The 20,778-nt window shown below is 47.2% G+C and overlaps 1 protein-coding gene across 1 annotated transcript in view; it reads left to right on the top strand.

The window, feature by feature from the left end:
* prex1 (phosphatidylinositol-3,4,5-trisphosphate-dependent Rac exchange factor 1) overlaps positions 1 to 19,027 on the top strand; it is a 170,291-nt gene extending 151,264 nt beyond the window's left edge. Inside the window, exons 33-40 of the mRNA XM_078419047.1 lie at positions 776 to 878; positions 1,316 to 1,459; positions 4,141 to 4,246; positions 5,852 to 5,918; positions 7,592 to 7,782; positions 10,640 to 10,742; positions 12,069 to 12,136; positions 14,117 to 19,027. Of these exons, the coding sequence (XP_078275173.1) occupies positions 776 to 878; positions 1,316 to 1,459; positions 4,141 to 4,246; positions 5,852 to 5,918; positions 7,592 to 7,782; positions 10,640 to 10,742; positions 12,069 to 12,136; positions 14,117 to 14,159 (825 nt within the window). The 3' untranslated portion in view covers positions 14,160 to 19,027. The remainder of the gene's footprint in view (positions 1 to 775; positions 879 to 1,315; positions 1,460 to 4,140; positions 4,247 to 5,851; positions 5,919 to 7,591; positions 7,783 to 10,639; positions 10,743 to 12,068; positions 12,137 to 14,116) is intronic.
* The last annotated feature ends 1,751 nt before the right edge of the window (positions 19,028 to 20,778 follow it).

The raw sequence follows: 20,778 nt of genomic DNA, 5'->3' as shown, positions 1-20,778 counted from the left end.
TATCCACTGACTTCACCTCCACAGCCCTCTGTGACAATGAGTTCCACAGATTAACTTCACTGACTAAAGAAGTTCCTCCTCACCTCCTTTCTAAAAGAGCGCCCTTTAATTCTGAGCCTCTGGTCCTGGACTCTCCCACCAGTGGAAACATCCTTTCCACATCCACTCTATCTATGCCTTTCATTATTCTCTAAGTTTTAATGATATCCCCCCTCAGCCTTCTAAACTCCACTGAGTAGAGGCCCAGTGTCTTGTGTCCAGTTCCTTAAGTCTAGGTTCATTCGATACCTCAATCTCCGTCACTATCTTGTGAATTATAGTCACCCAGATAGTTGTGAATCTGGAATTCTCTGCTGCAGAAGGCAGTGGAGGCCAATTCACTTGATGTTTTCAAGAGAGAGTTAGATTTAGCTCTTGGGGCTGAATGATTCAAGGGGTATGGGGAGAAAGCAGGAACGGGGTACTGATTTTAGATGATCAGCCATGATCATATTGAATGGTGGTGCTGGCTCGAAGGGCCGAATGGCCTACTCCTGCACCTATTTTTCTATGTTTCTATCTGGATGTTCTTCTACATCCTTGTGTCTTTTACAAAAGACAAATATTTTATGCTCTAAGTTGTATTAAAATAATTTAGTGTACAGTACTGGTGTATTGATGTCATTGATTGATGCATGCACAGACCATTTGCATGGTCGTGTTCTTTTTTCGTTTCTGGAGTCTGGGTTATTTTATATTTCTGTCGATTAATGGTTGCCATTTTTATTCTGCACAGAATGAAGAACGTGTCATGTTGGAAGATACCAAGGTCGCTTTGTCCGACCTGGACAATGTAACGTTCCACTTTAGATGCCTGGAGCATGAATACCTAGTCGCAAGTAGGCATCTTGTACATTTACACAGCACGAGCCGAGGTTCCTGGGGATTACTTGGAGCTCAGTGGCGCAGAGGTAGAGTTGCTGCCTCTCAGCGCCAGGGACTCGGGTTCGATCCTGACTACGGTTGCTGTCTGTGCGGAGTTTGCACGTTCTCCCCGTGACTGCGTGGGTTTTCTCCGGGTGCTCCGGTTTCCTCCCACACTCCAAAGATGCGCAGGTTGCTGTCATGGGAAGAACGTGCAAACACCATACAGGCAGCCCCCAGGGTCAGGATCGAACCCGGGTCTCTGGCGCTGTGAGGCAGCAACTCTACCGCTGCGCCACCGTGCCACAGTACATCCCTTCCCACAGAGTATTGAGACAAAGCATGGAATAGATCTTTGGCCTGTGACAGTGAAATATTTGCGAGCTGATAGTTTTAATTTTATTTTTTGCAGATAACTCTGTCACTTACCAGGTCGATGGAAGCCGGCAAGCACTGAAAGTTATATTTTTCCTCGATAGTCATCACTTTGCAGCGTTGCCTTCTAAGTTTCAGAATGGGGGAAGTTTAAAACTGCATGCCGTACTTTTCACTCAAGGTATTGAACTTTATCGATGCTGCAGTCTTCCTTCAGAGCAAGATTAAACAATCCTACAAATTCTCCAGTGTCCCCAATGCTTGTTTGTAAGGAATGCTCTTGTCAGGAAACTTGTTGGTAACTTTTTCTCTCAACATCTGTTAGACCCGTTAGGACTTGCAGTTTTCATAGTTGTTTCTGATAAGCCATCCTTTAAACTGTGACAGAAACCCATCTTGTATGTAAGGTTTCTTAATCGATCTGTTTCCTGATTATTCTTAGACAATAGACAATAGGTGCAGGAGTAGGCCATTCAGCCCTTCGAGCCAGCACCGCCATTCAATGCGATCATGGCTGATCACTCTCAATCAGTACCCCGTTCCTGCCTTCTCCCCATACCCCCTCACTCCGCTATCCTTAAGAGCTCTATCCAGCTCTCTCTTGAAAGCATCCAACGAACTGGCCTCCACTGCCTTCTGAGGCAGAGAATTCCACACCTTCACCACTCTCTGACTGAAAAAGTTCTTCCTCATCTCCGTTCTAAATGGCCTACCCCTTATTCTTAAACTGTGGCCCCTTGTTCTGGACTCCCCCAACATCGGGAACATGTTTCCTGCCTCTAATGTGTCCAATCCCCTAATTATCTTATATGCTTCAATAAGATCCCCCCTCATCCTTCTAAATTCCAGTGTATACAAGCCCAATTGCTCCAGCCGTTTAATTGCCAAGGGAACAATGAAATCCTTATTTATGGCAGCACACTGGCCTATAAACACGTAGGAAAAAAACTGCAGATGCTGGTTAAAATCGAAGGTAGACGCACAATGCTGGAGTAACTCAGCGGGTCATGCAGCATCTCGGGAAAGAAGGAATGGGTGACGTTTCGGGTCGAGACCCTTTTTCAGACTGTTGAGAAGTCTGAAGAAGGGTCTCGACCCGAAACGTCACCCATTCCTTCTCTCCCGAGATGCTGCCTGACCCGCTGAGTTACTCCAGCATTGTGTGTCTAGGCCTGTAAACACAATAGGTAACATATGATAAACACGAAAATCAATATGGGAAAGATGTTGTCAAGTTTGAAAGGGTTCAGCGAAGATTTGCTAGGATGTTGCCAGTACTCGAGAGCCCGAGTTATAGGGAGAGGTTGAGCAGGCTGGTACTCTAGTCCTTGGAGTGTAGAAGGATGAGGAGCGATCTTATAGAGGTCTATAAAATCATGCGAGGAGTAGATCGGGTAGATGTACAGAATCTCTTTCCCAGAGTAGGAGAATTGAGAACCATATAACCATATAACAACTACAGCACGGAAACAGGCCCGTTCGGCCCTACCAGTCCACGCCGACCACTCTCCCTGACCTAGTCTCATCTACCTGCACTCAGACCATAACCCTCTAATCCCCTCTTATCCATATACCTATCCAATTTACTCTTAAATAATAAAATCGAGCCTGCCTCCACCACTTCCACCGGAAGCCCATTCCATACAGCCACCACCCTCTGAGTAAAGAAGTTACCCCTCATGTTACCCCTAAACTTTTGTCCCTCAATTCTGAAGCTATGTCCCCTTGTTGGAATCTTCCCCACTCTCAAAGGGAAAAGCCTACCCACGTCAACTCTGTCCGTCCCTCTCAAAATTTAAAAAACCTCTATCAAGTCCCCCCTCAACCTTCTACGCTCCAAAGAATAAAGACCCAACCTGCTCAACCTCTCTCTGTAGCTTAAGTGCTGAAACCCAGGCAACATTCTAGTAAATCTCCTCTGTACCCTCTCCATTTTGTCGACATCCTTCCTATAATTTGGCGACCAGAACTGCACACCATACTCCGGATTCGGCCTCACCAATGCCCTGTACAATTTTAACATTACATCCCAACTTCTATACTCGATGCTCTGATTTATAAAGGCAAGCATACCAAACGCCTTCTTCACCACCCTATCCACATGAGATTCCACCTTCAGGGAACAATGCACAGTTATTCCCAGATCCCTCTGTTCCACTGCATTCCTCAATTCCCTGGGGACATAGGTTTAAAGTGAGATGGGAGAAAGATTTAATGGGAACCTGAGATGTAATTTTTTTACACAAAGGGTGGTGGGTATAAGGAATGAGCTGCTGGAGGACGTAGTTGGGGCAGGGACTATCGCAACATTTAAGAAACATTTAGACAGGTACATGGTTAGGACAGATTAGAAACATAGAAAAATAGGTGCAGGAGTAGCCCATTCGGTCTTTCGAGCCAGCACCGCCATTGAATATTATCATGGCTGATCATCTAAAATCAGTACCCCGTTCCTGATTTTTTTTCCCATATCCCTTGATTCCTTTAGGCCTAAGTGCCAAATCTAAATCCCTCTTGAAAACATTAGTTTAGAGGAATATGGGTCAAAAGCAGGCAGGTGGGACTAGTAGAGATGGGACATGGTGGCCAGTGTGGGCAAGTTGGGCCGAAGGGCCTGTTTCCATGCTACATGACACTAAATAAAACAAATTAAAATTGAAGAGAAAGATCAAAGTAAAATCTTGTGATTAAGCTGTGGTTGGCTTGTTGATTCATTGCTCTTTGCTGTTTTTAAAAAAAAGATTCTAGTGTTGTTCATGATCGGTAGTTTTGTGTGATAACTTTATTTTAACCAGTCACAGCAGAGCCAGGCCAAGGATTTCATTTTATTTTTCTATTTTATTTTCTAATATTCCTCTGTAGCTCTCCAAGGTCCGTGTTGTCCAGACAATGTGACGGCAGAAGAATTTCAACAACAGATCAATTCAGCATCTCTTGACAAAGTTAAATATTATCATCGAAAAGTCAGGTGAGATTATTATTTGCCGAGCAAGATTTGGGAGGAGAAACACCCAGAGATTTGTAACGCGTCTGGTTTAGTGTCGAGACACAGCACGGAAACAGGCCCTTTGGCCCATATAGAAACATAGAAAATAGGTGCAGGAGTAGGCCATTCGGCCCTTCGAGCCTGCACCGCCATTCAATATGATCATGGCTGATCATCCAACTCAGTATCCCATACCTGCCTTCTCTCCATACCCTCTGATCCCTTCAGCCACAAGGGCCACATCTAACTCCCTCTTAAATATAGCCAATGAACTGGCCTCAACTACCTTCTGTGGCAGAGAATTCCACAGATTCACCACTCTCTGTGTGAAAAAAAACGTTCTCATCTCGGTCCTAAAAGACTTCCCCCTTATCCTTAAACTGTGACCCCTTGTTCTGGACTTCCCCAACATTGGGAACAATCTTCCTGCATCTAGCCTGTCCAACCCCTTAAGAATTTTGTAAGAGTCCGCACCGACCAGCGATCCCCACACACCAACACTATCCTACACACACACACCAGGGACAATTTACAGTTTTACCAAGCCAATTAACCTACAAACCTGCACGTCTTTGGAGTGTGGGAGGAAACAGAGCAACCGGAGAAAGCTTACGCAGGTCACGGGGAGAGCACACAAACTCCGTACAGACATCACCCGTAGTCAGGATCGAACCCGGGTCTCTGGCGCTGTAAGGCAGCAACTCTACCGCTGCACCAAGTCTCCTTAAGGTCACAAGTTTGAGGAGTAGATAGGCCATTCAGCCCATCAAGTCTACTCCGCCATTCAATCATGGCTGATCTACCATTCCCTCCAAACCCCTTTTGCCTTTTTAAAGACCCAACTCTTCTGAGTGTATTCTAATTAAAACCCAGCCAAGATCCTGTTTAGCCTTATTGTTGTCAGGTGTACCTGGGGGAGTCCAGAACAAGGGGCCACAGTTTAAGAATAAGGGGTAGGCCATTTAGAACTGAGATGAGGAAAAACTTTTTCAGTCAGAGAGTTGTGAATCTGTGGACTTCTCTGCCTCAGAAGGCAGTGGAGGCCAATTCTCTGAATGCATTCAAGAGAGAGCTGGATAGAGCTCTTTAGGATAGCGGAGTCAGGGGGTATGGGGGGAAGGCAGGAACGGGGTACTGATTGAGAATGATCAGCCATGATCACAATGAATGGCGGTGCTGGCTCGAAGGGCCGAATGGCCTCCTCCTGCACCTATTGTCTATTGTACAGTGAAAAGCTTTATTTTGCATGCCATCCAAGCAGAATCAAATAATGCTCTGCATAAATATAATCAAACCAAAGTCAAGTACAGTGTGTAGAGTCCCTCTCATAAGAGAAAGGTACAGAGTGCAGAATACAGTTCTCGGTATTGTAGAGCACATGTTCCAGAGACAAGGTCCAATGTCCGTCTGCAATGGGGCAGAGGTGAATTGGACAGTAACCCTCTCGTACTAATTCTAGATCTGAATTAGAATTAAGATCTAATTCTTAATTCGATTAAACTTAATGTTGCAAAAAACATTGGGGTTTTCCAAATGAGTTTCCATCAGGAAATCAAATTGCATTCTAAGATTTTGATCTTTCCGCAGGGCATTCTATCTGGAACGGTCTAATTTACCTTCTGATTCCTCTGCTACAGCTGTAAAGATCAACAGGGTAAGATGCTTCTCGAGAGAAAGCAAACTCTTGTTAACTGAATGACTTGTCCGCTTTTGAATAGCTGGTGTCAAATGGAGTGTCAGGTTAACCACCATTATCAAGCAAAGATACACCCAGTGTACAAATCCTCAGAAGGACTCAAAGTGCTGGAGTAACTCAGCGGGTCAGGCAGCATCTCTGGAGAACATGGATAGGTGACGTTTCGGATCGAGACTGGCGAAGGGTCTTGGCTCAAAAAGTCACCTATCCACGTTCTCCCGAGGTGCTGCCTGACCTGCTGAGTTACTCCAGCACTTTGTGTCTTTTTTTGTGTGTAAACCAGCATCTGCAGCTCCTGGCAAATCCTCCGGTTTGTCTTAGCTATTGGTTGTTCCTAATTCTGCAAAATATGCCCCTCTGTCTTCAGTTCCCTACTTTGACTTTATTGCACTGTCTTTTAACTGCTCCATTTAGCTTGCATTGGCACTTTTTGCAATGCCAAGAAAGACAGTTTTGCTTAGAGAATGGGGAGGGAGAGAAAAAGGCATAAACAAACATGCTGATGTAGGTGGGAGGAGGTTGAAATTCAGTTTTATATGAGGCAAACATTTTTTGGGGTTTAAATCGATCCTGTATATTGCAACAACAGCAAAAAGGAATAAGGAAATAAAGCAAGCTGCAGATGCTGGAATCACGAACAAAACACAAAATGGAGGGGATGGATAGGTGACATTTTGGATTAGGCCTTTTCTTCAGGCTGATGTATTCCAACTGTATCTGTCCCTCTGGCTTTACATTTCACTCCTCTTCTCTCCGTACCTGACGTCCTTTTGCCTCCTTGTCATCTTTAGACTTTGTCACTTACTCTACCCGTCTCCCAGTCACCCCCCCCCCCTGATCTACCGATCAGTTGCTTGGCCTTGTCCAGCCCCTCCTCTCTCTTCCACCTTTCTCCCCCCCCCCCCCCCCCCCCACCACAACATTCTACGATTCCCTGCACAGATGCTGCCTGACCCGCTGAGTTCCTAGTACTTTTGTGTTTTGAGCAAAAGGTAAACTGGTCTTTGGAGAAGGACTATCGGTGATCGTCGGTCGGCATGGACCCGGTGGGCTGAAGGCCCTGTTTCCATGCTGTATCTCTAAACTAAGCTAAACAATGGTGACAGAAACAAGGAACTTCAGATGTTGCTTGACACACAAAAAGACGCAAAGTGCTGGAGTAACTCAGCGGGCCAGGCACCATCCCTGGAAACATGGACAGGTGACGTTTCGGTGCAGGATCCTTCTCCGTCTGAAATGCCACCGATCCAAAGAACACGAGTAGGTGACGTTCCTGGCCGGAACCCTGCTTGGTCTGAAGAAGGACCCCGACCTGAAACGTCACCTATCCATGTTCTCCAGAGATGCTGCCTGACCCGCTGAGTTACTCCAGCACTCTGTGAAACGTCACCTATCCATGTTCTCCACAGATGCTGCCTGACCCACTGAGTTACTCCAGCACTCTGTGAAACGTCACTTATCCATGTTCTCCAGAGATGTTGCCCGACCTGCTGAGTTACTCCAGCACATGTGTCCGAGACAATGAAGGTGGTGGTAGTGAGAATAGCGGATAATATCTTTTCAAGTCCAGTGGGATTCTTACTCGGTAAAATGGTAACACCTGCAGTCTTGCTTTCTTTTAAAATGCACAGTTGCTGCGACCACTGAATGCATTGGAGGAGCTGCAACGACTCATGGAACTGTACATCAATCCCAAGAATGCAGCAGCCGTGACAAATGTGAGCGGCAGTGCGTCTGGTATCGCGGTGCTGCCGATATCCTCGGAGCTCTGTAACCGGCTTGGAGCCTGCCAAATGGTCATGTGCAGCACGGGCATACAGAGGTAACTCATATCATTCTGGTCCGCACAGACCTGCAGTGAAAGCTTAGTTGAGAGACACAGCGCAAAACAGGCCCTTCGGCCCACTGAGTCCGCACCGACCAACGATCCCCGCACACTAACACTATCACGCACGCACGCACGCACACACACACACACCCCCCCTCCCCCCCCAAATTAGCCTATAAACCCGTACGTCTTTGGAGTGTGGGAGGAAACCATAGATCTCGGAGAAAACCCACGCAGATCACGGGGAGAACGTACAAACTCCGTACAGATAGCACCCGTAGTCAGGATCGAACCCTGGTCTCTGGCTCTGTGAGGCAGCAACTCTACCACTGTGCCGCCCATGCACGTTATGCAGTATCTTTGCTGGAATGCTTCAGAGTAATTGCAAACCCCCGATATCGGAAACCATTGGTGTCTGGTTTGCTGGAACAGATGCATTGGTGAAATAAACCCTCATGGTTCACTTACACTTCATTAATAACAGTGCCGTGATCATTTCCACAGCACTCCCTGAATAAATGTTTAGTTTAAAGATGCAGCCTGGAAACAGGCCCTTCAGCCCATCGAGTCCACGCCAACCATCGATCTCCCGTTCACTCTAGTTCCACGTTATCCCACTTTCCCATCCTCAACCCTGCACACTAGACGCAACTTTACAGAGCCCAATTAACCTACACGTCTTCAGGAAGTGGGAGGAAACCGGAGCAATAGACAATAGGTGCAGGAGGAGGCCATTCGGCCTTTCGAGCCAGCACCGCCATTCAATGTGATCATGGCTGATCATTCTCAATCAGTACCCCGTTCCTGCCTTCTCCCCATATCCCCTGACTCCGCTATCCTTAAGAGCTCTATCTAGCTCTCTCTTGAATGCATTCAGAGAATTGGCCTCCACTGCCTTCTGAGGCAGAGAATTCCACAGATTCACAACTCTCTGATTGAAAAAGTTTGTCCTCATCTCAGTTCAAAATGGCCTACCCCTTATTCTTAAACTGTTAGCCCCTTGTTCTGGACTCTCCCAACATTGGGAACATGTTTCCTGCCTCTAACGTGTCCAACCCCTTAATAATCTTATACGTTTCGATAAGATCCCCTCTCATCCTTCTAAATTCCAGTGTATACAAGCCTAGTCGCTCCAGTCTTTCAACATATGACAGTACCGCCATTCCGGGAATTAACCTAGTAAACCTACGCTGCACGCCCTCAATAGCAAGAATATCCTTCCTCAAATTTGGAGACCAAAACTGCACACAGTACTCCAGGTGCGGTCTCACTAGGACCTCTTTGCTCCTATACTCAACTCCTCTTGTTATGAAGGCCAACATTCCATTGGTTTTGCCTGCTGTACCTGCATGCACTCGGAAGAAGCCCAGTGGGTCAGAGGGATAACGTACAAGCTCCACTTAGACGGGATCAAACCCAAGTCATGATGGAACCCGGATCTTAGTTTAATTTACTGTAGAGATACAGCTTGGAAACAGGTCCTTCGGCCCATCGAGTCCGTGCCGACCGACGAGCCCCGTACACTAGTTCTGTCCCACACCCTGGGGGCAATTGATGGAGGCCAATTAACCTACAAACCTGCACGTCTATGTGGAGCGTGGGAGGAAACCGGAGCACCCGGAGAAAACCCACGCGGTCACAGGGGAGAACGTACAAACCCCGTGCAGACAGCAGCCGTAGCCAGGATCGAACCCGGGTCTCTGACGCTGTGAGGCAGCAACTCTACCGCTGCGCCACGGTGCCGCCCTGATGGAATGTGGAAGTAAGGAAGCATCAAGATGATACCCACATGGTTAAAGAGGGGGACTGAGCAAATTGCCCACAGACAGCACAGGACATATAGTGGTGCCGAGAGGCAGCAGGTTTATACAACACTGCCCATTGTCCTAGATATGCCAGAAGGTGGGGTATTGGATTTGAAGTTTGCTTTAGCACAGTGGTAAAGACACTGGAGCAGCCAGCAGAGTTCTGGATCATTGATCCAGGGATACATGGTTGTATCCCACCAATGCAGTTGGGGGTTTAAGTCTGAGTAATTAAACCAGCCTGGAATTAAAATCTGGTGTCAGTAACACTGTCCAGGAAACTACCAGATTGTCATAAAAACCCCACCTGGTTCACTCATGTCCTTCAATGAAGGAGACCGCCCGTCTGACACGTGTGCTGCAGACCGCCGATCGTGGTTGACGCTTAACTGTTTAAACATGCAGCGTGGAAACGGGCCATTCGGCCCTCCGAGTCCGTGCCAACCCACGATCACCCGTACACTAGCTGTGTGTTATTCCAAAGGCCTATTAATGGGAAGAGGATGGAACCTGGGTCTTAGTTTAGTGTAGAGAAACAGCGTGGACACAGGCACTTCGGCCCGCTGAGTCCGTGCCGACCAGCGATCACCCGTACGCTAGTTCTATCCTACACACCAGGGACAGTTTACAGAGCCAATTAACCTACACAATGTGCGAGGAAACCCATGTGCTCACAGGGTGAACGTACAAACTCCGTACTGACAGCACCCGTAGTCAGGATCGAACCCGGGTCTCTGGGGCTGTAATACCGCACCTGTACAGCTGCGCCACCGTGCCACTCCAAAATTGGTCTTCCCAATAAACGTTTCCTATCCATGTACCCATCCCAAGTGTCTTCTAAATGCTGTAATAGTACATGCCTCAACTACCTCTTCTGGTAGCTCGTTCCATATATCCTCTGAAAACGATACCCCAATTAAATCTTTCCCCTCTCACCTTAAACCTCTGTCCTCGTGGTTTTTGATTCCCTTGCTCTGGGTAAAAGACTCTGCGTGCATTCGCTCAGAGACAACTTTAATGGGGCCTGAAATGTTAATTTTATGCAGGAGTACTTTGAGCGTGACTCTGGAGCAAGCGGTCATTTTAGCACGGAGCCATGGGCTGTTACCGAGATGCATCATGCAGGCCACAGACATCATGCGCAAACAGGTAAAGCCTTCAAATACCTGTTTCAGGTCAGTTTACGGTCACCTCTACCAAGCGAGGTACAGTGAAAAGCTTTTGTTGCGTTCTAACCAGTCAGCGGAAAGACAATACATGATTACAATCGAGCCATTCGCAGTGTACAGATACATGATATGGGAATAACATTTAGTGCTGGATAAAGCCATTGAAGTCCAATCAAAGATAGTCCGTGGGTCTCCAATGAGGTAGATAGTAGTTCAAGACTGCTCTCTGGTTGTGGTAGGATGGTTCAGTTGCCTGATAACAGCTGGGAAGAAACTATCCCTGAAACTGGAGGTGTGGGTTTTTCACACTTCTATACCTTTTGCCTGATGGGAGAGGTGAGAAGAGGGAATGGCCAGGGTGCGACTCGTCCTTGATTATGCTGCTGGCCTTGCCGAGGCAGCGTGAGGTATAAATGGAGTCAATGGAAGGGAGACACAAAATGCTGGAGTAACTCAGCGGGTCAGTCAGCATCTCTGGAGAGACGGAATGGGTGACGTTTCGGATCGAGACCCTTCTTCAGACTGATGTCAGGGGAGTGGGTGGGACAGAGATAGAATGTAGTCGGAGACATAAGACTGGTGGGAGAACTGGGAAGGGGGAGGTGATGGAGAGAGAGGGAATGCAAGGGCTACTTGAAGTTAGAGAAGTCAATGTTCATACCGCTGGGGTGTAAACTACCCAAGCAAAATATGAGGTGCTGTTCCTCCAATTTGCTCTGGGCCTCACTGACAATGGAGGAGGCCCAGGACAGAAAGGTCAGATTGGGAATGGGAGGGGGAGTTAAAGTGCTGAGCCACCGGGAGATCAGGTAGGTTAAGGCGGACTGAGCGGAGGTGTTCAGCGAAACGATCGCCGAGCCTGCGCTTGGTCTCGCCGATGTAGAGAAGTTGACACCTGGAACAGCGGATGCAGTAGATGAAGTTGGAGGAGGTGCAGGTGAACCTCTGCCTCACCTGAAAAGGCAGTCGGGGTCCTTGGATGGAGTCGGGGGGCGGGGGGGGGGAGGTAAAGGGGCAGGTGTTGCATCTCCTGCGGTTGCAGGGGAAATGGAAGGGAGGTTGGTTTGTGTGATGGTCTGGGCTGCGTCCACAATCCTCTACAATTTCTTGCGGCCTTGAATGGACCTGCGCCCAAGCCACACTGCCATGCTTCCCGATAAAATGTTTCCCGCGGCGCCTGTAAAAGTAAATGAACTCAAAGCCCGAGCCTTTCGCTCCAAGATGCAAGCTGCCAAGCCCCACAATCTGAGTGGTGTTTTTAATAAAAAATAATAAAACAAATAGTTGTTTTTTTTAATTCCTCCAGGGTGCAAGAGTTGAGAACTCTGCCAAAAACCTAAAAGTGATGGATCAGATGCCCCAGTCTGTACCAAGGTGGGTTGCAAGTGTTTGCGCTGCGGCATTAATGTGTGAGGTGTAGCAGTTATGCCGGTGGTTTCTTGTATGTCGGCCAGGACTAGCAGACTAGCGTTTCAGCATGTTTGCAATCCAGCTCATATTGGGAATGTAAAAATATTTCAAATGGCAGACAGGATTTGAAATATTTGAAGGTGCTATTTCCTGTCAAGTACATGAACTAATTCGAAGCCAAACGCATGCCTTTCTTTCCTTCAACCGCTCGATCCAATTAAAATTTGCCAGGATGTTGCCTGGACTCAAAGGGTCTGAGCTACAGGGAGAGGTTGAACAGGTTGGGTCTCTATTCCTTGGAGAGCAGGAGGTTGAGGGGGTGATCTTATCGCGGTGTACAAAATCATGAGAGGAATAGATTGGGTAGACGCACAGACTCTCTTGCCCAGAGTTGGGGAATCGAGAACCAGGGGACATAGGTTTAAGGTGAGGGGGAAAAGATTTAACAAGAATCTGAGGGGTAACTTTTTCACACAAAGAGTGGTGGGTGTGTGGAACGAGCCGCCAGAGGAGGTAGTTGAGGCAGGTACTATCGCAACGTTTAAGAAACATTAACGGCGGCACGGTGGCGCAGCGGTAGAGTTGCTGCCTTACAGCGAATGCAGCGCCGGAGACTCAGGTCCGATCCTGACTGCGGGCGCCGTCTGTACGGAGTTTGTACGTTCTCCCCGTGACCTGCGTGGGTTTTCTTCGAGATCTTCTGTTTCCTCCCACACTCCAAAGACGTACAGGTATGTAGGTTAATTGACTGGGTAAATGTAAACATTGTCCCTAGTGTGTGTAGGATAGTGTTAATGAGCGGGGATCGCTGGGCGGCGCGGACTCGGTGGGCCGAAGGGCCTGTTTCCGCGCTGTATCTCTAAACTAAACTAAGTACAATCAAGTCAAACTCAAGTACAATTCACAAAGGTGAAGATAGAGAGTGCAGAATACAATTCTCAGCATTGTAGCACAGCAGTTTCACAGACAAAGTCCAATGTCCGCAATGGGGCAGAGGTGAATCGGACAGTACCCGAGCTTATGGAAGGACCGTTCAGAAGCCTGATAACAGAGGGGAAGAAGCTGTCCCTGAGTCTGGTGGTACGCACTTTCAAGCTTCTGTATCCTCTGTCTGACGGGAGTAGGGAGAAGAAGGAACGATGCCTGGGACAAGTCTTTGATTTAGCTTTGAGTTGCAGCATGGAAACAGGCCCTTCAGTCCATCTAGCCCACGCCGACCAGCGGTCCCAACAAACTAACACTATCCTACACACACACACGAGGAACAATTTTCAATTAGCCTACAAACCTGTATGTCTTTGGAGTGTGGGAGGAAACCGGAGCACCCGGGGAAAACCCACGCAGGTCACGGGGAGAACGTACAAATTCTGTACAGACAGCACCCGTAGTCAGGATTGAACCCGTGTCTCTGGCGCCATGAGGCAGCAACTCTACCGCTGCGCATCAGTGCTGCCGATTATGTTGGTTGGTTTTCTGAGGCATCGTGAAATGTAGGCGGGGTGCCTGCTCCGTGTGATGGACTGTGTTTGGAACATCCACAACTCTCTGCAATGTCTCGTGGTCTTGGGCAGAACTGTTCCCAACCTAAGCTGCGATGCAAACCGACAGTCGGCTTTCTGTGGTGCATCTGTTAGACGTTTGTAAAAGTATATTTCTTCAGAGGATAAAAGATTGTAAACTTGCAGATAGACACAAAATGCTGGTGAAACTCAGCGGGTCAGGCAGCATCTCTGGAGAAAAGGAATAGGTGATGTGTCGGGTCAGAACCCTTATCCAGTCTGAAGAAGGGTTACGACCTGAAATGTCGCCCATTCCTTCTCTCCAGAGATGCTGCCAGACCCGCTACATTATTCCGGCACTTTGTGTCTATCTCCAGTATAAAGCAGCATCTGCAATTCCTTCCGACACGTTGTAAACTTGCAATCCCCTTCACTTTTCTCCTAGGCTATACCGTCTTTGCCAGCCACCTTCAGATGGAGATCTATGAAAGTTGCTTCGCTGCGGATTCCTGATTCTTCAGGGAATTGGAGCTGCTGGGATAAGGTCAACTTGTGGCGTCTGTGTTTCGTCGTTAATTCAAGCTCTGGAGTGCCTACGTTTGCACAGTAACATAGCGGCGTTGCAAGCTGCATCGGGACTGGAGTCACTTCGTGTATATCCATTTATATCAAACTGGTAGTGATCAAGCTGTTCAGCCCTCCTCTGCCAGCTCATGGATATCGTAGCTAAGTCAGCCTATATAACAGCTATTGAAAAGAACCATATCTTTGTGGATGGGACATGCATGAGACGGTTCAGGTTTTGCTAACTAACAACAATAGATTGCTAATGTGTGTGTGTGTGTGCACGCACACCCCTGTCACCCGCCATTAGGGTTGCCAACTTCCTCACTCCCAAATAAGGGACCAAATGTGACATCACCGCCCCAGCCAGCGGCCACGTGCTCCCGCTCCACCAATGGTGGCCACCCGGGCCGGGAGGCGGGTTGCTATGCAACCTCCGTTGGATGTTGCTCAGGCCTCCAGTGTCCAGGACTCAAGTGTCCGGGCCTACAGCGCCCCCCCGCCCCGGGCCTAATAGGGGACAAGGGCGGTCCCGTACGGGACAAACCAATTTAGTCCAATATACTGGGATGTGCAGGCTAATATGGGGCAGTTGGCAACCCTGCCCACCATTACTCCCCTTCCCCTTTCTTCATGAGTTGCAATGATGCCAATTGCAATGATGATGTTGGTTTTTAGAATATCAAAAATTCTGCCTCAAATTCATGAAACAAAAGCAGAGTTAAATATGAATAGGTCGCTGCGTTAGCTCGACCATGTTCCAGCTATTCTACATTTTTAACGAGTGCAGGTCCACCACTGATTTCCCCGCACCCCTCGGTTCCAGAGTCCGTGTTGCCAGACCAACAGAGGTCACGGCCTCTGAGAGGAGTCCAACGGTACCGGAACGTTCCACCGAGGGGCCGAGGCACCGGCCCGGCAAAGTCGGCCTTGGAAGTTGGCGATGGGAATGGATCTGCCGGAAAAGTTGAGTTCCAGAGCCCCCGGTCGCAGGGAACAAATTCAATCGGCCGCGGAAGTCCCGATGAGGTCGGGATCGGCCACCTCACCCGGCCTAGGCACCACATTTTTGGGGGGGACTTCCAGGGGGCGGTTTCAAGTGCATTCTTGTAATTTTGTCCGGTTTAAAGGAAGTGCTGGACAACCAATTGCCGGAAAATCGGTGGTGGACCTGTACCTGCAACTTGCATGGAGCTGAGATATTGTCCACACAGCCTCCATATGCTGTGTAGCTGCAGGAATCAAGTCTGTTTATATGGGTCAAGATCCATCCTGCAAGTGATTCCGATTTTAGTCAAGCAATTTAAAACTTGCTTCACCATGACACATCCCTAGTTTTAAGCCCTTCCAAGGCAGCAGTATCAAATACTATAAACCTGGACTGTCTGGAACTGTACCTGGTCTTCTACTGAATGAATACTTTAATTCCCCATGTACATACTTTCAAAAACCGAACAATAGCTGTATAAGTTAAGAACTGAAATGCAACGCGACGGTTAAACCATTAGCCCTTCTATGTAGAATTACAATTCAATTATAAAGCAAAGCCCCTCAAATTTCTAAAACCATCTCAGTAGTGTTGCACACATTTGGCTAAAATCTGAAGAATTCCACTCGCAAGTTTTCGAACGAAGGCACTGGCAGTCTTGTTGGATGGAGCTATCTTGTCGGGACTCGTAATGACATCCATTCTTACTTCGAACAACTGAGGGGAAAAATTCACCCATGTTAAATTATTGACCGCTTTATTTAAGCCATCTGTTGACAAATGAAGAAAAGTTGGCCGGGCATGGAAATACAACGTCATGTTTACATCCGAGCGGAGATCTTAAATGCTTCTTAAATAGTATCTATTCACACAAAATCTGTTAACTGAACTAATGAAAGATCAATTGAACTTGGGTACTTGAGAGGAGAAGTAGGCAGACTATATTATTTTACCAGTGGTATTTTACCAGCAAGTATTTATTTGCTGATGTTTAGGGCAGGATTATATAACAACTGTCTGAATTGTTCTAAATTATGCCCTTTGTGTCACAGATGAGTCAGGGGACTTGCAAGAATTTTGATTTTAGTACTAACTTTTAAAAATCTGTGGTACATTTGCACAAGGCATACACCATCGCTGATGGGCAGAGTTCCATTTTAAAGCCCTTTTTAAAAGTGCCTTAAAAATATAGAAATAGCCCCCTACAATTCAGTTGCTTTTTCTTTGAGTACAACTTTGTTCAAAGCTAACACGGTAAATATTTTATCACATTTAATCTATTTTTTTACATTGTAAAATATTTTCAGTTGCATTTGTTTTAAAACCACGCTGACCGTTTACCTGGCCGGCATCTGCCTTGTTAGTGGAGTTTGCGTGTAAGTGCTTTTAAATTGTGGATGTGAAAGTTTTGCGTTCGATTCAGGTGATCAGAAGTAAGGTAACAAATTTTCAATCCTGACACCGACCTTCTATTTTCTAATGCTTATCAATCTGTATCCTCGGGTGTCTACAATCTAGAAAGTCATAAGTTCATAAGGCCATAAGTGATAGGAGCAGAATTAGGCCATTCGGCCCATCAAGTCTACTCCGCCATTCAATCATGGCTGATCCATCTCTCTCTCTCTCCTAACCCCATTCTCCTGCCTTCTCCCCATAACCCCTGACACCTGTACTAATCAAGAATCTATCTATCTCTGCCTTAAAAATGGATAGACGCAAAATGCTGGAGTAACTCAGCGGGTCAGGCGTATCTCTGGAGATAAGGAATAGGTGACCCTTTTTCAGACTTTGAAATGAAACGTCACCTATGTCTTTTCTCCAGAGATGCCACCTGATCCACTGAGTTACTCCAGCATTTTGTGTCCATCTTCAGTGTAAGCCTGCATCTGCAGACCCTTCCTACACCTCTAGAAAATGGAACTTTGTTTCAAACCAATTTCCACTGAACAACGTTCAAATTGCAGTTGAGTAATATCAACCTGACCCAAAAGCATTGACCAAAATGTTTGTGGATAGACGCAAAATGCTGGAGTAACTCAGCGGGTCAGGCAGCATCTTTGGAGAGAAGGGATAGGTGACGTTTTGGTTCGAGACCTTCACTTCAGACTCGTGTTTGGTTCAGTTGAGCCTTGTGAAAAATCTAGTGCTGTAGTTTCCCAGTTAGAGAATCTCAGACCACTCTTAGTTTTATCCTTGCATTTGTATAACATTTATGTTGATGTAGTCTGTGTGTCTTCAGTGCAGGAACCTAGTTAACTGGGTTCTGTGCAGTTCGAAGTCTGGAGATTTTGCTGGGACAGCTTGGTGAGACTGTACAGATGCAATATTTCATTTCTTTTTCTTCCTTAATCCTCTCCTCCCATTTTTTTGTCTTGAGGATTCTTGCGATGTGTGAATAGGTGTCAGTAGCTCCTTCAAGTGAGGCAGGTGACCATTCCCAGGGTGTGATCTGAAATGGGGATTGATGCCAGACTTTTACTTTGGGGCCATTAAAATGTGTCTGCTTGTGCATAATCTCCACCGGGGCTTTTCCATCAGACAGAAATCTGTATGTTATCCCGTTCACTGCTGTGTTACATCAAGTCTTTAATAGACTTGGGTTGCACATCAGACTACATTCTGGACTTTTTCTATACATCTTGAAATAAGAAGCATTTTTAGCTCCGATGCCTAATTTGTGCTTTTTATTCCCCCCTCCTCATTACCCCTTTCCCCCCTCGGCTTACTGTGTACCAGATTGAAATTCCGAATTTGTTAAGCAAAGATTTGAAAGGAGTCAATGAAAGATTTTGGCACAGATAGATACTTTGGCAATCTCACATACACTGAAGTTGTGTCCGTAGCTCTGAATTGACAATCTGCGTGTATTCGGCAGAAATAGAATTATCCTGTGAGTTTGCATTCAAATGTAGTGATCCACTGTTTACATGTCTGTTAAATAGCAAAATTATGTATATATAGTTGTTTGTCCAATTTAAAAATGCTTCAAACTGCTCAGAGAGTGTTGTAGTTATTTTGAGTCTTGCCTCCAGCACAACAGTTAAACGTTCAGGATCATTAATGCAATTGTCTTTCACTTGAAGTCCTAGAAAGTCCAAAATAGGTCGCACCTCTCCTGTGGAAGTTGTCAATTCATAGACTCTTAAGATCATAAGCGATAGGAGTAGAATTAGGCCATTCGGCCCATCAAGTCTACTCCCGCCATTCAGTCATGGCTGATCTATCTCTCCCTCCTAACCCCATTCTCCTGCCCTCTCCCCATAACCCCTGACACCCGTACTAATCAAGAACCTATCTATCTCTGCCTTAAATATATCCACTGACTTGGCCTCCACAGCCTTCTGTGGCAAAGAATTCCACAGATTCACCACCCACTGATTCTTAAAACTAAGACAATCATTTTGCTTGATTTAGATGAAGGAAAGTACAAAGCTCTTAACAGCTACTGTCATTACCAGTGCAATACTTTTTATCAAATGCCACAAGGAAGAGGTGCACTTTCATACAATGACTTAATACCATTTCACACAAAGCCATTGATGTGTATAATGCTGGTAACCATTGTTTTGCTAATGTAAATAAATTAGGTTTGTGATGTAGTTTTAAAAAAAAAAATTCGACATTGTACAGAAAGTTTGATTAATGTTATTTTATTGAAATAGTAAGTTTAACCTGATAGGCAATAAATTTTTATTTACGTTTTGACAATTGTCTGCCTTAATATTTTTTGTTCATTTACTAATTGGGCAACAAATTGATTGCAACGAAGCTTACTATTCTAAGCATGTTACTTGGCTGCAATCGGGTAATATTTCTGTTTAAACGTCCAAATTAAAAAATCTTTGTACAGCAAAATATTGTACATTATTCTTGCGTGTCACCAGAGTTTTAGTTTAGTTTAGAGATACAGCATGCAGCAAGCCCTTTGGCCCACCGAGTCCACGCCGATCATTGATTTAACCATTCACATTTCCATGATATCCCATTTTCTCATCTACTCACTGCACATTAGGGGCAATTATTTTTACAGACATCACCCAACCCACACATCTTTGGGATGCGGGAGGAAACCAGAGCACCCACAGGTAACCCACGAGGTCACAGAGAGAACGTGCAAACTCCACACAGTCAACGCCCGAGGTGAGGATCGAACCTGGGTCTCCGGCGCCTTATCCTCATAATCTTTGACACCCATACCAATCAAGAATCTGTCAATCTCTGCTTTGGAAATACCCAAAGGCTTGGCCTCCACAGCCGTCTGTGGCAAGGAATTCCACAGATTCACCACCCTCTGACTAAAGAAATTCCTCCTCATCTCCTTTGTAAAGGGACATGCTTTTATTCTGAGGCTGTGCCCTCTAGTTTTAGACTCTCTCGCTGGTGGAAACATCCTCTCCACATCCACCCTATCCAGGCCTCTTGCCTCTAAAGGCTCCTTCGATGCCTACGTATTTAAAAGCCCCTTCAATGCCTCTACATGTGATCCATATCCCTTCATTACCTGCCTATCTAAAAGCCTCTTAAACGCCTCTATGGTATCTCTCTCATTACCACCCCGGCAATGCATTCCTGGCACCCACCACCCTTTGCTTAAAAGCAAATCTTGTCCTGCACATCTCCTTTAAACTTTTCCCCCTCTCACTTTGAAACTTTGCCCTCTTTGGAGCAAAAACATCTTTGACATTTCCAGCCGAGGGGAGAGGTTTTCTGACTCTTCCCCCCTATCTATGCCTTTGTGGCGCGTCGGTAGAGGCCCGAAATAAAGGCAAGGAGCCAGGTATTTTGGGGGGCGTTATGGTTTTAATACGCGGTTATCAGACGGGTCGAGTCTGCCGGAATGGCTTCGCGCCCAAAACCTTGTCCTTATATATGTAGTCCGGACCGCCCTCCTGGACTGGTCCATTTCCGTGCCGAGGGGTCGGCAGTGGTATGGCCCGACCCTTGGGAGCCGCCACAGGACCCACGGGCTGGCTCACCCATCCATCCGGGCGACGACCGCACTGGTAGCTGCGCGGTTCATGTGGCACGGTCTACGCAAGCAGGTTGGCCACTGGGCCCGCACCTGCATTCCGTGCCAGACGGCAAAGATTCAACGCCACGTCCGGGCGCCACTCCAAGAGATCGGTCTACCCTGCCGACGTTTCGACCACCTGCACGTAGACATTGTGGGCCCGCTCCCGCCGTCCCGGGGCATCACCCACCTCCTCACGGTGGTGGACCGCTTCACGCGGTGGCCGGAGGCCATACCGCTGGCCGATACATCAACAGTCACATGCGCTCGTGCGTTGGCCGCGCACTGGATTGCTCGCTTTGGTGTGCCGGTGGTCATCTCATCGGACCGGGGGCCACAGTTCACCTCCGAGCTGTGGTCGGCCATGGCCCACCTGTTGGGCGTGCGGCTGCACCACACCACGGCCTATCACCCGCAGGCAAACGGCCTGGTGGAGAGGTTCCACCGGCAGCTGAAGACAGCGCTGAAGGCGCGACTCTCCGGCCCCGACTGGATGGACGAGCTACCATGGGTCTTGCTGGGCATCCAGACTGCGCCCAAGGAG

The sequence above is a fragment of the Rhinoraja longicauda genome, chromosome 22, assembly GCF_053455715.1.
Source record: "Rhinoraja longicauda isolate Sanriku21f chromosome 22, sRhiLon1.1, whole genome shotgun sequence".
Classification (NCBI taxonomy): Eukaryota; Metazoa; Chordata; class Chondrichthyes; order Rajiformes; family Arhynchobatidae; genus Rhinoraja; species Rhinoraja longicauda.
The sequence above is the reverse complement of the archived record's forward strand: the minus strand, read 5'-3'. Positions and strand labels throughout refer to the sequence as shown.